At 40.4% G+C, this 16,021-nt stretch overlaps 1 protein-coding gene across 3 annotated transcripts in view; it reads left to right on the plus strand.

Moving 5' to 3' along the window:
* The window catches only part of KMT5B (lysine methyltransferase 5B), a 59,219-nt gene that overhangs the window by 28,169 nt on the left and 15,029 nt on the right, over positions 1-16,021 (plus strand). For 2 of the 3 annotated variants that reach the window (XM_025356830.1, XM_025356829.1), the window contains exons 4-9: positions 4,971-5,039; positions 9,940-10,105; positions 11,206-11,315; positions 13,384-13,550; positions 13,842-13,861; positions 13,942-14,078. In XM_025356830.1, the coding sequence (XP_025212615.1) occupies positions 4,971-5,039; positions 9,940-10,105; positions 11,206-11,315; positions 13,384-13,550; positions 13,842-13,861; positions 13,942-14,078 (669 nt within the window). Of the gene's footprint in view, positions 1-4,970; positions 5,040-5,633; positions 5,702-9,939; positions 10,106-11,205; positions 11,316-13,383; positions 13,551-13,841; positions 13,862-13,941; positions 14,079-16,021 lie in introns of all 3 variants that reach the window. The other variant, XM_025356831.1, reaches the window with a different exon arrangement.

Raw genomic sequence — 16,021 nt, forward strand, 5'->3', positions numbered from 1 at the left:
CTTGAAATCTGTCATGTTTTAACAGCTGAGGTCTCTCTCTAATTCTCTTAAGTATCATTTCTCCCTCAAAAAAGACCATTAGATCATTTCACAAATGTTTCTGCCACCAAACAGGTCAGAACTTTGCAACTTTGCTTTATGCTTTATCTCTTTTTTAGTGTGGTGGGAAAGCATAACAGCAGAGATTTAGAAGATAGAGCTAGTTCATCTCCATCATACCCAGACTGGGGTTATTATATAGCTCCAATTTCAGTGGCAACCCTGGGGGATCTTGATACCCAGGTAGATAGTCACTGATCAATAGTTGGGAGAGGTAGAAATTGGTGAGTACAGGTAATTGGAGGAAAGTCTTGTGTCCTGTTTCCCCCCTTTTAATTTTATCCCTTGCTAGATTAAGATACTATATGCTTCACTTACTATATATGCTTCACTTACCAATTATAGTCTAAGTCCAAAAGAAGTAATTCAGCTAAAAACGTGCTTTTGTTTTTTTCATAATTTTTTTTTCTTTTTTTTCTTTTTTAGAGAGAGTCTCACTCTGTTGCCCAGGCTGGAGTGCAGTGGCATTATCTCAGCTCACTGCAGCCTTCACCTTCTGTGTTCAAGTGATTTTCCTGCCTCAACTTCCCAAGTAGCTGGGATTATAGGCTTGCGTCACTGCACCCAGCAAATTTTTGTATTTTTAGTGTAGACAAGGTTTCACCATGTTGACCAGGCTGGTCTCGAACTCCTGACCTCAGGTGATCCGCCTGCCTTGGCCTCCCAAAGTGCTAGGATTATAGGCATGAGCCACTGTGCCTGGCCATAAAATTTTCTATCATATATCTTTACCTACTAAAATGAAGTGTGAAATACTGGAAATGGAGTTGGGAGACTATTTAAACAGTTCCCTGCCAAATGACTGCCATTAGATGCCCTGATTGATTAAGATCCAGGCTGAACGCAGTGACTCATGCCTGTAATCTCAGCACTTTGGGAGGCCGAGCTGGGTGGATCACCAGAGGTCAGGAGTTCGAGACCAGCCTGGCCAACATGGTGAAATCCGATCTCTACTAAAAATACAAAAATTTAGCTGGGCGTGATGGTGCACGCCTGTAGTCCTGGCTACTCAGAAGGCTGAGGCAGGAGAATCACATGAACCCAGGAGACAGAGGTTGCAGTGAGCCAAGATTACACCACTGCCCTCCAGCCTGGGCAACAAAGTGAGACTGTCTCAAAAGAAAAGATACAGGGCTGGGCGCAGTGGCTCACGCCTGTAATCCCAGCACTTTGGGAGGCCGAGGCGGGCGGATCACCTGAACTCAGGAGTTCGAGCCCAGCCTGGCCAACATGCTGAAACCCCGTCTCTACTGAAAATACAAAATAGCTGCATGTGGCCGCATGCACCTGTAGTCCCAGCTACTCAGAAGACTGACGCAGGAGAATCCCTTGAACCTGGGAGGTGGAAGTTGCAGTGAGCCGGGATCATGCCACTGCACTCCAGCCTGGGCAACAGAGTGAGACTCCATCCACCTTTAAAAAAAAAAAAAAAAAAAGAGACTAATTTTCATTATTTTAAGTCCATTTTCTTTTTTTTTTTTTTTTTGCCCATTGAACATGAGACCAGTGCTCATTCTTCTCCTAGAAGATGCTGATATTTGTCACCCTGTAGCACCCCCAGTGTTTTTTTTTCTGTTTTTTTTTTTTTTTTCTGAGTTAAGAAATGTGAATGTGTGAATGAATCACTCTGACACAATAGTTTAGTGGCGTTCAGAAAGTCACCACAAAGGCCCAGAATTTTGACCTGGGGTCATTAAGAAGGTTATGTTGATTATGCCTTATTATCAAGATAGGGAAGCATATAAAACATTTTAGAAAGTGTTACATCAGAATTACAATGGGCCAGGTGCAGTGGCTCACACCTGTAATCCCAGCACTTTGGGAGGCTGAGGTGGGCAGATCACCTTAGGTCGGGAGTTCGAGACCAGCCTGACCAACATGGATAAACCCCATCTCTACTAGAAATACAAAATTAGCTAGGTGTGGTGGCGCATGCCTGTAATCCCAGCTACTTGGGAGGCTGAGAGCAGGAGAATTGCTTGAACCCGGCAGGCGGAGGTTGCGGTGAGCCAAGATCATGCCACTGCACTCCAGCCTGGGCAACAAGAGTGAAACTCAGTCTCGAAAAAAAAAAAAAAAAAAAAATTACAATGAAAATTTTAGTGGCTTATGACAGAACTTCATGTACTCTAAAATCCCCATGCCGTATTCCAGAAGGCTGCCTGTTATTAGCATCTGCAATAGTAAATACTCCAGTTTTCTGCTGCAGTGGCTCATGCCTGTAATCCCAGCACTTTGGGAGGCTAAGGTGGGAGGATCACTTGAGCCCAGGAGCTTGAAGCTGCAGTGAGCTGTATTCGCACCACTGCACTCCAGCCTGGGCCACAGAGTGAAACCCTATATCAAAAAAAACAAAAAAAAAGGAAACACTCCAATTTTCTATAAAAGTCCTCCTATACCATTGTTTCTCGTAATTAGTTTATGTGAGAGTCACCTGGGAGTTGGTTGAAATGCAGGTTCTGATTCAGCAGCTTTGGGGTGGGGCCTGAGATTCTGCATTTCTAACAAGCTCCCCGACTACACTTGGAATACTTAGGTCCTAAACCATCTGGCCTCTCAGTTTCGTTGTGATGTGATAAGTTGCTTAAAATATCTTAGTAGGCGTTTCCTAGGGCTCACATAAAACCATGTAGTCATAAATGTAAACTTCAGGATTACCACACAAATACTTTTAGAACTCAAGACATTACTATAACTGAGGACTCCTAAATTAAAATGCATCCAGTGCGTAAGATTTTTCCCCATAGAAATTGAAGCATCTAAAATTAAATCTGGTTAAACTTGCAGAAGAAATCATTTTTTAAATATTTTTTAGTGCAACATTTAATTATGCAGTTCCTAAAATAACCTGTGGAGGTACAGACGATTCTACTTCCCTGGTTAGAGCAGGCTGGGTTCGTAGCAATGCCAGCACTTCAGGCTGGTGTGGCAGTGCAGGGGACATCCTGTCCACTTCCCACCAGAGTGTTCGGTTTATGTGTGTTTTTACACTCTTGTGTACACTGATATTTGGGAACAGAAACTTTATTAATGACCTTTACGTTAATCTTGGTGAAAGATACATGTTTTCATTTAACCTTAGTGAATTTATTTGAAAATTATCCCTTCTAGCTCTTCATCTTTTGAGCAAGAATTTACTAGAATGTGGATTTAGAAAATAAGGAAAACTGATAATAAATACCTCTCAAGTTACTAGTTTATGGACTCTCTCTTTGGGGTGCAAAAGAAGTGACGAGAAAATATTCTGCTGTTGGATTTTAATTTCTAAGCTCTCTACCTATTCCTTGTATAGTGCGCTCTTTGTTCGTGTTTATGCACCTGTAATTTGTCGCTTTTTAGTTTCTCTTTTTTATACTCTTTTGCTTTCCTTTTACTTCTTTCAGTCTACCAACCGGAAGAATGTTTAGAAACAGTTGATGTTTAGGCCGGGCGTGTTGGCTCATGCCTGTAATTCCAGCACTTTGGAAGGCCGAGGCAGGTAGATCGCGAGGTCAGGTGTTCGAGACCAGCCTGACCAACATGGTGAAACCCCATTTCTACTAAAAATACAAAAATTATCCAGGCATGGTGGTGTGCACCTGTAATCCCAGCTACTCAAGAGTTTGAGGCAGGAGAATAACTTGAACCTGGGAGGCGGAGGTTGCAGTGAGCCAAGATCACACCACTGCACTCCAACCTGAGCAACAGAGTGAGACTCTTACTTCCAAAAAAAAAAGAAAAAGAAACAGTAGATGTTTAATGATTGGATAATTTTCAAAACTGGCTATATTTTGAGTGCATAGGTTTTAATCTTAATATATCCTTATATTTACTAACAAGCGAGAGTTGTAGTGTGAATACTTAGAAATAGTACAAACAAAATGCTAATTTCAATTTTTTGGGAGAAATTTGAACTTAATTGACTTTTGTCAATTATGAAACCTAAATTTTTCTTTTTAACAAGAAAAAAATAGTTGTTGTTTATACTTCTGATTTTTATTTATTTTTTATTTATTTTTGAGATGGAGTCTCGCTCTGCCGCCCAGGCTGGAGTGCAGTGGCTGGATCTCAGCTCACTGCAAGCTCCGCCTCCTGGGTTTAGGCCATTCTCCTGCCTCAGCCTCCCAAGCAGCTGGGACTACAGGTGCCCGCCACGTTGCCCGGCTAGTTTTTTGTATTTTTTAGTAGAGATGGCGTTTCACCGTGTTAGCCAGGATGGTCTCGATCTCCTGACCTCGTGATCCGCCCGTCTCGGCCTCCCAAAGTGCTGGGATTACAGGCTTGAGCCACCGCGCCCGGCCTATACTTCCGATTTTTAAATGGAGTGGGAGCGGGATATTGTAAGAAAGGGATCAATGCTTTCAGTAATGCCCCCTTTTTGAGGCTGAAGGAGACTCAGGCTAGCAGTGAGCTGAGCAGGAGACAGCATTTAAACATCGGCGGAGTCAGGACACTGAGTTTCTCTTTGGAACTTTTCTTCGTGTTTCTAATCAGAACGTCAGCCTGTACAGTCCTTACTCATCTTTCTACTGCTGTAACCATCTAATTTTTATTTTGCTTATATATGTATTTGATTATTCATATCCACTATTGGATGTTAAAGTACGAATCACTTTAAATATCACTTTAAAATTAAGTGCTTGACTAGAATCCGTAAAGAACGTTTTCAAAGCTTCTAACTTCATGGTAAGGTGTATTCTATGGGAAGCAGAGAATTTCAGCAGCATGGCTTCTATCCCGCCACGCCCACCCGTGGCATCTTAAAGTTCTTAAGTATCACAGAGTTTTAAAGATTTTTGCAACAACGAATATTGTAAGTCTGTTTAGAAATTACAAGTACAGATTATACAAATAGCTTTTTATTTTTGTTGTTTGTTTTTGCATTTATATAGCGCCTTTCCTTCGAGGAGCTCAAGGCATTTTTCAAAATCTGACAGTTTTTCTCACAACAACCCTGTGAGGTAGGTAGTGTGTGTTACAAACAATGAGATACTGACTAACCCATTCCAGCCTTTTAAAATGTTCTTTTATGTTGAGTAAGTTGAAGTGTCAGCATAAATTAGAATTTTAGAACATTTTACAAACCTTTTAAAGTAGTTTGATAATAGTTGTATTTTTTAAAAAACCACTTGTACTTCATAACAGGGTGATTTTAAGAGAAACAAATCATTCATCAAAAGATCAGGAGTCACTCCATGTGATTAGCTGAGCACTGATTGCAGGACTCAGCCAGGTATGTTTTTGGTTCTTGTTTATTTTCAGGTCAAGAAGGAATGAAGAGCTGCTCTGTGACTACTTGCTCAGCGTCTACAAACTGTCGATTTGCAGCTAAACTTTCTTCAGAGGGGGAAATGTGTTCACTATGTTGCCTCATGGTTTTATTTTATATCTTAAATATTTGAGCATTTTTCTCTCTTCCTCTCTCCTTCCCTGTCTCCCTTTTTTCTGTTCCCCTTCCTGTTCCCCACCCCTCCAGTCAGCTTTTGATTGTGCATGCTAATGAAGGGCACAGTAGCACAGCTAATACAGTCTACAACTTTTCTTCACTGCCACAGTGGGGAGACAGAAAAACCAAATAGCAAGAAAACCTGGGAAGTGAGTCTCTGGAAAGAGTGGGGAACAGGTGTGTGGGAGTGTGAATTCATATGTTTTTTTCCTGCCCCTTTAATAATAACCAATTGTAAATGACATTTTTGTTTTTCTTATACCAGCCATTGATCAGAAGTGTAAGAAGAGAAAAAATAGATATGTTTGGTTGATTTAAAGTAACAAATTTTCTGTTAAGGGAGGGAGGACGGGGCATATTGATTTGGAAATGCCGAATACCTGTTTTTCTTGCCTCCCTTGCCACCCACCACCCACCCAAATACTAAATCTTAAAATTCACATTTGCATCCATCCTTTCCACTGTATTGTCAGTATACAAGCTAGAGCTCTCTCTGGCTGGACCCAGTGCTGATGCTCGATGGCAAACGCAAGTTAAATCCTCTTCTAACCATGAAACAATGTGAGGAAGGCTTTCCTGAGCCAGGTCATGTAACAGGAACCAGAAAGGCCAGGGTAAATCCCAGGTCTTCCCTTCATCAGCCTTAAGTCACTGGCCATCTACTGATCCTTATTGGGCCTTATTTTCCTCATTTGTGGAACAAAAGGGTGGTTCTAAATTATCTGGCCTTTAAGTGCCAGAGTAAAAGGATAGTTTTATGCAGTTTATGTGGGAGATTTAGAGTGATGGTGGTTAAGGAGAGAGGTATTTTTCTGTTCAATAATAGGAAAAAAAATTCCCCTAAGGTTCTCAGTGCGTTTGCACCGGCCCTAATAGGTTTAACAGTCTTAACTTCTATTTTCCACGGTATTTGTTATAATGGGATTTGATTTGGACTGTCAGCCAGCTGACTTTTACATACTTCTGTAGGATTATTGAAAACTGTCTCATCTCCTGCCTGTCTGCACCTGTAACCATTTTCTTCCCCCTTTTCCTCACTGTCATTTCATGCCCATAGCAGCCAACTGTGACAGTAAGTTTTAACAGGTTTGGGACAGCAACTTATAGTTTCAGTGAAATAGAGGTTCTTGCTATGGGTAGCAAGGGATAGTTTCAGGGATTTTATTTATGTTTGAGGCAATAAAGTCAGGAAAGCGGAAACAGAAGTTAACACAGGGAAGGTAGGCAGAATGCTACTAAATCAAGAGTTGACTATTTTGTGTTGGTTTTCAGCATATAAATTGTTTGGCATTATAAATAAAAAGTAAACAAAACTAAAGGTACCTGAAGGCATTTTTAGATAGGAATGAACTTGTTTCAGGAAGCATAGAACACACATAAAGCCTATTAAAAATAGCCAAGTTTCATTCCAGGTCTATAACTAATTTTTGTATAATGTTCCCATTGGTCATTTTCACATTGAACGTGTAAAGATAGCTTGGCCCTTTCTGTCGTTTGTAGCCCTGTCATTTAACGGCATGGATAATTTATTGCATTTGCTTAAAGTGAAGTATTGCTTTTCTGATTGCCACATAAAACATGGGTTATCTGTTTCCCACCATTCCATATTGCATATTGCTTGATGGGTCATGCCTTAGCTGGGAGCTTCTTTGTTGTCTTATCTGTCCTTCATATGCAAATAACCATGTAGTGTAGGATTGCAGCAAGAATGGTTTCAGTTGAATGTCTTAGAGATGGCATCTTGACACAATCAACTGTGATGGCTGCAAGTAGTTTAGTGTAGATGTGTGGATGCTTTCCCAGTTCTGCAGCTCTTTATTTTCTTGGTGGTTCTCTGACACCATATATCGACAGCCTAGTAAGATGTTCTGAATTTTTTAAAGGACTTGCATTTATCTGTCTATAGAGGCTTGTATACCAGTTGATTGAAAATGGAAAATAGAGCCCCATTCATTCATCCAGTATTATCTTTAGGATATGTTTGAACTCTCAGATGGTTCTGCTAATAGTTGTGAGAATTCAGGATTACTGAATTTAAAACAAAACAAAACATGACTAGAGCCTGTAGCTAGTAAGCTCCTGGTAGGATCAGTATGCATTAATATACCTGAAGTCTTCCAGTGATCCTGTGCAGTAAACAGTATTATAGCTGTTCAGGACCTCATGTCTTTCCTCTTCCTGATTCTGGTACTTCACTTTATTATTGCTAACTAGCTGACCCTGGTCAACTCTTTGGATCCAGCTTTATTAAGATCTTCTGCTTAGACTTCCCCTCATTCTTCCTTCTTTTTGATTCTTCCCTGCCTGTAATGTGCTTTTAACCTTTCCCACGTACATTTGACCCCCTAGTTATAATTTCCATACTTTTAGGTGCTATAGCAATGTAGTTTTTAGCATATTAACATGCATTTGCATATTGATGGCTTGCTTAATTGTTTGATGCATATATATGTCTTTTAGTCCCAATTACATTTTCCATTCAAGAACAGTGGCCATGTCTTCTCTTGTATTTTTCACCATAGCACTTCATATGCCACTGTATACACAACACAGCACCTAATAATCCTTGATGAAATATTGTGGCTTGAAATCTTACTGAAATACTATGAATGCATGTATGATAGCTTCTCTAGGAAAACAATTCTGCTGAATGCTTCCTTTGCTGGAGTTTGTGCTACATCTTACTTCTCAATTTTAGCATATTCAGGTTTATGAAATGTACAATTTTAAATGTCAGAGTAAGACACATTTTTTTTCCTCCTGAACCACTAATATTTTTTCTTAATGTATTTTATTTGAATGTCAATCTGTGATTCCTTTTTTCTGTTGGATGTTTTATTTTTGTTTTGTTTTGTTTTGTTTTGTTTGAGACGGAGTCTCACTCTGTCACCAGGCTGAAGTGCAGTGGTGTGATCTTGGGTCACTCCAAACTTGCCTCTCGGGTTCAAGCAATTCCCCTGCCTCAGCCTCCTCCTGAGTAGCTAGGACTACAGGCGTGTGCCACCACGCCTGGCTAATTTTTTGCATTTTAGTAGAGACGGGGTTTCACCATGTTGGCCAGGATGGTCTTGATCTCCTGACCTTGTGATCCACCTGCCTTGGCCTCCCAAAGTGCTGGGATTATAGGCGAGAGCCACCACACCTGGCCATAATCCGGGGAGAATTAGCTTTATGAAAATAAAATAAAACTTTTTTTTTTTTTAATAAAAACTTTGGTTGGGAGAATTAGCTTTATGAAATTGACATGAAAAGAAAATTTGAAATTAAGTGTGAGTAACTTTATAGTACATGTTTTACTGAAAACACAGCTTTAGAATGAGGGGTTCACAAATATTGTCTTGCTTGGACCATGACTGCATCGTGCATTAATATAGACCTAATGGTATAATATTCTGAAGACATCATTATGGCTGATTCTACAATAGGAGTATTTTCAGTTCTACCCCAGCAGGCCAGACACAGTGGCTCACACCTGTAATCCCAGCACTTTGGGAGGCTGAGGTGGGCAGACGGCTTGAGGTCAAGAGTTCAAGACCAGCCTGGTCAACATGGTCTCTACTAAAAATACAAAAATTAGCTGGGCATGGTGGCGCATGCCTATAATCCCAGCTACATGGGAGGCTGAGGCAAGAGAATTGCTTGAACACGGGAGGCAGAGGTTGCAGTGAGCCAAGATCACACCACTGCACTCCACTCCAGCCTGGGCCACAGAGTGAGACTCCATCTTAAAAAAAATAAATAAATAAAACTCTACCCCATCAGTTTTCCTACATTACCAGTATAGCAGTTTCACCACTAGAGTTATACTGCTTGTACTCGTTTTGTTCTCTGAATGCCGTCATCAAAGGTGACTTTGACATGGGTGGTTAGAACATCAAGGTGTGTTTCAAAGCCAGTCGGAATACTTGGTTTGGGGTGTTTTTCTAACTGTGTACATAATGTTTTTGTGTATGGCATGGTTTTGTTTACATCATCATACTTCTGAAATTCATTGCCTGGCACTCTTCCAGCTTGATTTTGCATGTTTTAAAAAGATTCTTGTCATTCTAACTCTAAATTAGGTGTGCTGTATTTTAGAGCTTTGATTTTATATCTCCCTAAGTTGATAACTAGTGTAAGTCTGAATCAGACAGCTTTTGTTTGAATCATCTGCTCACCTCACAGTTAATGAGATAACAGTGAAATAAAAATATTAAAATAACAGATTGAAAAAAGAGAAGTTGCGTATCCAGGTGATCAGTATTACTTGAATAGTAGTAGTCAAGACTATTGTTTGTTGTTCTCTTCTCTTAGATCTTTGCTCTGATAACCATGGCTGTTTTTAGGGTATTAGCTCTTTCTCAAGGTCTCTTAAGATGGATCAGTGGTGCAAGGATTGTGGCAGATAACCCATTCATTATTTTGATTTCTTTCAGATTTCGGCCTATTAAAGGAAGGCAGGAAGAACTAAAGGAAGTAATTGAACGTTTTAAGAAAGATGAACACTTGGAGAAAGCCTTCAAATGTTTGACTTCAGGCGAATGGGCACGGCACTATTTTCTCAACAAGAATAAAATGCAGGAGAAGTTATTCAAAGAACATGTAAGTTTATTAAGACTGATGCTGCTAACCTATTTGGGTAAGAATAGTGAAGTAAATTGAAACCCTAAATTAGTTAGTTAATACTGAAATTTTAAGTTTATTTTTCATAAAACTTATCAGTCTGAAGATCTTGTAACACATAGGAATTTGAATGACAGTCCAAAGAAAAAACTGGGCCAGGCTCAGTGGCTCATGCTTGTAATCCCAGCACTTTGGGAGGCTAAGGCAGGGAGTATTGCTTAAGGCTAGGACTTCGAGACCAGCCTGGGCAACATAGCAAGACTCCATCTCTAAAATAATAAGAATAAAAAAATTAGCCAGGCATGGTAGTGTACACCTTTGTAGTTTGTAGTTCCAGCTACTCAGGAGGCAGAGCCAGAAGGATTGCTTGTGCCCAGGAGTTAGAGGCTGCACTGAGCTATGATCATGCCACTGCGCTCCAGCCCTGGGAGACAGAGCAAGACCCTGTCTCTACAACCAAAAAAGGAGAGAAAACTTTGTCATATAGAGGTGAAATTCATTGTGAGCCTTAAGGGAAACAAACCATTAGGTACTCATACAGAGAGAGTACCCTTAACCCCAAAATTTGAAACACTTCAAAATCTGAAACTTTCTGAATGCTGACATGACACTCAAAGGAAATGCTCATGGGAGGATTTTGAATTTTTTGGTTAGAGGTGTTCAGCTAGTTACTCTAGTGCAAATATTGCAAAATCAGAAAAATTGTGACATTCAAAACTCCTGAGTAACAATAAAGTTTGTTACTTAATGATCTTACTTTTTTTGTTTATTGTTTTTTAGAGGCAGAGTCTTGCTCTGTCACCCAGTCTGGAGTGCAGTGGCCTGATTATGGCTCACTGTAGCTTCCATCTCAGTCTCAAGTGATCCTTCCTCTCAGCCTCCCAAGTAGCTGGCACTAAAGGTACATGCCACCATGCTTGGCTAATGTCTTTTCGTAGAGAAATAGTCTCGCTATGTTGCCCAGGCTAGATGTTACATTTTTTTCATCATTGCGGGTGGTTTGCTTTTATAATTCTCTAAGAAAGTCTAGCAGGGTATACCATTTAAAGTCATTATCAATTTTTTTTTTTCTGTTTTAGGTATTTATTTATTTGCGAATGTTTGCAACTGACAGTGGATTTGAAATATTGCCATGTAATAGATACTCATCAGAACAAAATGGAGCCAAAATAGTTGCAACAAAAGAGTGGTAACTATTCTACTAGTATAAACCTTTAATTTAAAGTTCTCTTCTAAATTCTTGTTGAAGTGTTAAGAAATGCATGGTAAGGAATGAAGCCAGAGTTTAGCCTGAGGTAGCCAATGCAGTGCCGTTGCCTTGGCCCATCAACTGGAGTCAGAATCAGGAAATCAGAAGTCTCAGTTGAACCAGAGCCCATCTCTAGGCCAAATTGCTTTTCATTTTCCCTTTGTTGACTCTGGATGCCTGTTCGGTGATGTGATTGCTGAAGGGCTGTGGACACCATTATTAGATAACCTGGCTTCCACAGTCAGTCTTCTACTAGCCTAGAAGAAAGGTTGGGGCTAAAGTCTTAATGATCCTAGTTTTATGGGTGGAAACCTCCCTAAAGCACTAGTTGCTTAAAAATACATATATATATGCCAGCTTCAATAAAAGTAGTAGAGTTGGTGGGGGGTGTTGGCTCACACCTATAATTCCAGCACTTTGGGAGGCCAAGGCAGGTGGATCACTTGAGGTCAGGAGTTCGAGACCAGCCTGACCAACATGGTGAAACCCTGTCTCTACGAAAAATACAAAAATTGGCTGGGCGTGGTGGCGCACACCTGTAGTCCTAGCTACTTGGGTGACTGAAGCAGGAGAATCACTTGAACCCAGGAGACAGAGGCTACAGTGAGCCGAGATCGCATCACTGCACTCCAGCCTGGGCAATAGAGTGAGACTCCATCTCAAAAAAATCAGAGTTGAGCCCAGCTAAGAGGGATAAAAATTACAGATGAAAGAGAATATATACTACTCTATTTTCTTTCCTGTCGTGCCTGTTCCCTATACTATCTCCCAGGAAAGACATGTAGCTCCTTATGTACCCATCCTCCAATATTTCTACAGCAAAAATTTTGGGGGTCAGATATCTGAAAATGGAATAGGTAAAAGAACCTTATTGCCAGGCCTCTGGGGTGAGTGTGCATACATGAAATGTGCCTCGTTTACCTCAGAATGTATTAAGCCTGCTAGTTGGATTGTGTGGCTGCCTGTGTTGCAGATGGGTGTGTAGGTTTGAGATCTAGGGTCCTAGAGCTGTGCCATCCAGTACAGTAGCGACCAGCCCTTGAGTCCTTGAAATGTGGCTAGTCTGAATTGAGAAGCACTGTAAGTGTGCTATACACACCAGATTTCATATTAAATTTTATTCCCATTCGTGGTTCTTATATTACCTACTGAAATCGTATTTTGGATATTGGGTTAAAATATATTGTTGGCCAGGCACAGTGGCTCACCTGTAATCCCAGCACTTTGGGAGGCCGAGGTGGGCAGATCATGACGTCAAGAGATCAAGACCATCCTGGCTAACATGGTGAAACCCCATCTCTAGTAAAAATGCGAAAAAAAATTAGCTGGGTGTGGTGGTGCACATCTGTAGTCCCAGCTACTTGGGAGGCTGAGGCAGGAGAATTGCTTGAACCCAGGAGGCAGAGGTTGCAGTGAGCCGAGATCACGCCACTGCACTTCAGCCTGGGCAACAGAGCGAGACTCCGTCTCAAATAAAATAAAATAAAATATGTTGTTAAAGTAATTTCACCTATATTCACTTAACTTTCTTAATGTGGCCGCTAAAAAATTTAAGATTGAAAATTTAGCTTGCATTACATTCCTAGTGGATGGTGTGCTCTAAAGAGTGGCACCACAATTCCGGATCCTCATAACCCTTACTGCCACTGGTCCCTGCCTGCTTCATTCATCCAGCAGTCAGAAAGTTTAATTCAGTGCTGCAAGTATTTGAGTACTTTCTGCTTGCAAAACACCACACCAGGGAGTTCAGAGACGTAGGTGGCATAGTCCCTGTCCTGGTTGAGTTTCCGTTCTCTTGCAGGAATAAGATGGGTACACAAGTAACCATGGCACAAGGCTGTGGAGCTCCAAGGTGGAAGAGAAGGATAGCCAGGTGGGGATCCCAGTGAGCTAACTAAAGTATAGGCCTTTTCAGTTTCTGATATTTATTGTCAGGGTTATTTTATTAAAAGAAGCCTTACTATTTTTAATTACTAGTAATTTTTAACACATCACATATTTTAAATAGGAAACGAAATGACAAAATAGAATTACTGGTGGGTTGTATTGCCGAACTTTCAGAAATTGAGGAGAACATGCTACTTAGACATGGAGAAAACGACTTCAGTGTCATGTATTCCACAAGGAAAAACTGTGCTCAACTCTGGCTGGGTCCTGCTGCATTTATAAACCATGGTAAGCTGTATTTCCAAGGTGTTGGCGCTAGTGTTGGGCGTTCTTGCTAACGGCTAGAATGGCCTCGTCAACCTCAGTCAAATCTTTATCTTCCTTTAAAGGAGAATTTGAAATAGAAATTTTTCCACAAACTTATTAAAATAAATGTATATTCCTTTAGTTGAACTTGAGATCTAAACTCCTGTCAAAAGTTGTAAAGTTATATGGAAAGCTTATTTCAGATTTCTGTAATTGTTCGTGTTTCTGATCTTATCAACAGTTAATTGACTTTATCTTTTGGACATTTTTCAGATTGCAGACCTAATTGTAAGGTAAGCATTAAAAAAAATTTCTTCAAGTATTTTGTTTTTGCTTCAGGTGTGAGTTTCTTACTGAGTTACTTTTATTTTAGTTTGTGTCAACTGGTCGAGATACAGCATGTGTGAAGGCTCTGAGAGATATTGAACCTGGAGAAGAAATTTCTTGTTATTATGGAGATGGGTTCTTTGGAGAAAATAATGAGTTCTGCGAGTGTTACACTTGCGAAAGGTAAAGTGTTAAGTAAAATGTTCAGCCTCAACATTTTTTGTTAACAACCTGATTTTGGGGATTAAACTCACATCTCTTCATTGTTTAAATGCAGAGATAGTCTTTATGTTCTTTAGCATAGCAGCCGGTGCAATGTATGTGAACACAGTCAAATGCTGCACAACTATTTAGGGACACTGGAATGTCCTTAAATAAATTTTAAATTGCCCTTTAAAATCTTAATATTACCAGCTAAGAGTGGGCCAGAAAACAGCTGTGCTTAAGGAGAGAATGGCTAATAGCTCCCACACATCACACACGCAGTGCCAGAATGGGGCTGCCCCTTTCATAATGTCAAGTGCAGTTCCCCACTGATAGCCATCTTGCATATTATCAAGCTGTGTCTTCTGGAATTTTAGTTTTACAGTTCTTAAGATTTGTTACCTGCTATCAGTCATTCAATAAGGAGCCTCTTTTTGTGTCTCATCCTCATCCAGAGTCCTGGAGTCTTTACAGAAATCCCCCACATCTGCATTGGCAGGACCAGCAGTTCATATTGCTCATCATAGTGACTTCTGTACATGAGAGCACCATGAAGGGAGCGCCACAGGCGCAGGCAGGCAAGGGCTGCAGGAAGAGTCCCCTCAAAGGCAGTGCAGACCACACAGGCCACAGAGAAGGAAACCTGAAGTCCATTTTGCACAGCTTGCACTGTGCCAGGCACTTTACTCACCTCACTTTGTTCAGTTCTCACAGGTATTCATGAAAGAGCTAGGAGGTGCCCACATTGCAAGTACCAAAACATAAGTATCAGACCCCAGTCAGCCTAACTTCAGAGTCCTCATTCTTTCTACTTCATACTGCTTTTGGAGATACGATCAAAGTTATTAGTGTCACCTCTCCCACTTTAAAACACCTACAAATAGCCAGCCTAGAGGTTGCAGTGGGCAGATACCCCAGTCACCATTTCCCTCCTTTCTGGATAGCCAGGGATTTCCATCTGTTTAGTGAGAGAGGATGGAGTCATAAAGTCACAGTGCGACCATAGCCATCTCTCTCCCAGCGTTGAGTGGGCTCCTTACCATAAAGGTGTGGCAGAAAACCAGTTCCTAGTGCTGCTGAATTTTTGCCAGGGCAGAGGGACATAAAATTTACCTTTTTCTACATAAAAATTATTCACATTGGTTAGATCTTTGACCAGTCCACAACATACCCTTTAATCTATAAAGTAGTTTAATTATAGTTCAATAATGCTTCAAAATCATTTTGTAGAGGAAACATAGTATAACAGTTAAGTGCCTGTCATCTGAAATCAGACTGCCTGGATTGGAATCCTGCAACTCTGCATTTCATTAGCTATGTGATGTGTAAGGCAAGTCATTTAGCTGCTTTGTGCCTTAATTTCCCCATCTGTAAAATGGGGATAACATCAGAACCTATTTTGTAGGGTTGATATGAAGATTAAATTTGTTATTTCCTATAAAGCATGTAGAATAGCACACAGTTAATACATACATGTTAACTATAATTATTGGTTTCTGGTTATTTTCCCATTAGAATATAAGCTCCATGAAGGCAGGGGCTTGTATCTGTTTCATTTTCTGCTATGTCCCCAGAATACAGAACAGTACCCTGGCGCATAGTAAGTCCTTGATAAATATTTGGTAAACAAATGAATAGAGTAAATAAATACGATGAAGTTTTTGGAGGCGGTCCTGAAAACACCTAACCACATACTCAGGATTCCAAATCAACACTGAAACAGCTCTTTCCCTGGTTTAGAGCTGCAGGTATAGCCATTTTCATTGAGCGGTTTAGTTCTCTTTCGTGAGCCTTTGTTTTCTCACTGGTGAAAATGAGGATAATCCCACCTACTCCACAGGGTTAGTGTGAGAAATAGAAACATGTGGAAGTCCTTTTTTTTTTTTTTTTTTTTTTTTTTTTTTTTTTTTTTTTTTTTTTTT

Source organism: Theropithecus gelada, chromosome 14 (genome assembly GCF_003255815.1).
Source record: "Theropithecus gelada isolate Dixy chromosome 14, Tgel_1.0, whole genome shotgun sequence".
In the NCBI taxonomy this organism is placed as follows: domain Eukaryota; kingdom Metazoa; phylum Chordata; class Mammalia; order Primates; family Cercopithecidae; genus Theropithecus; species Theropithecus gelada.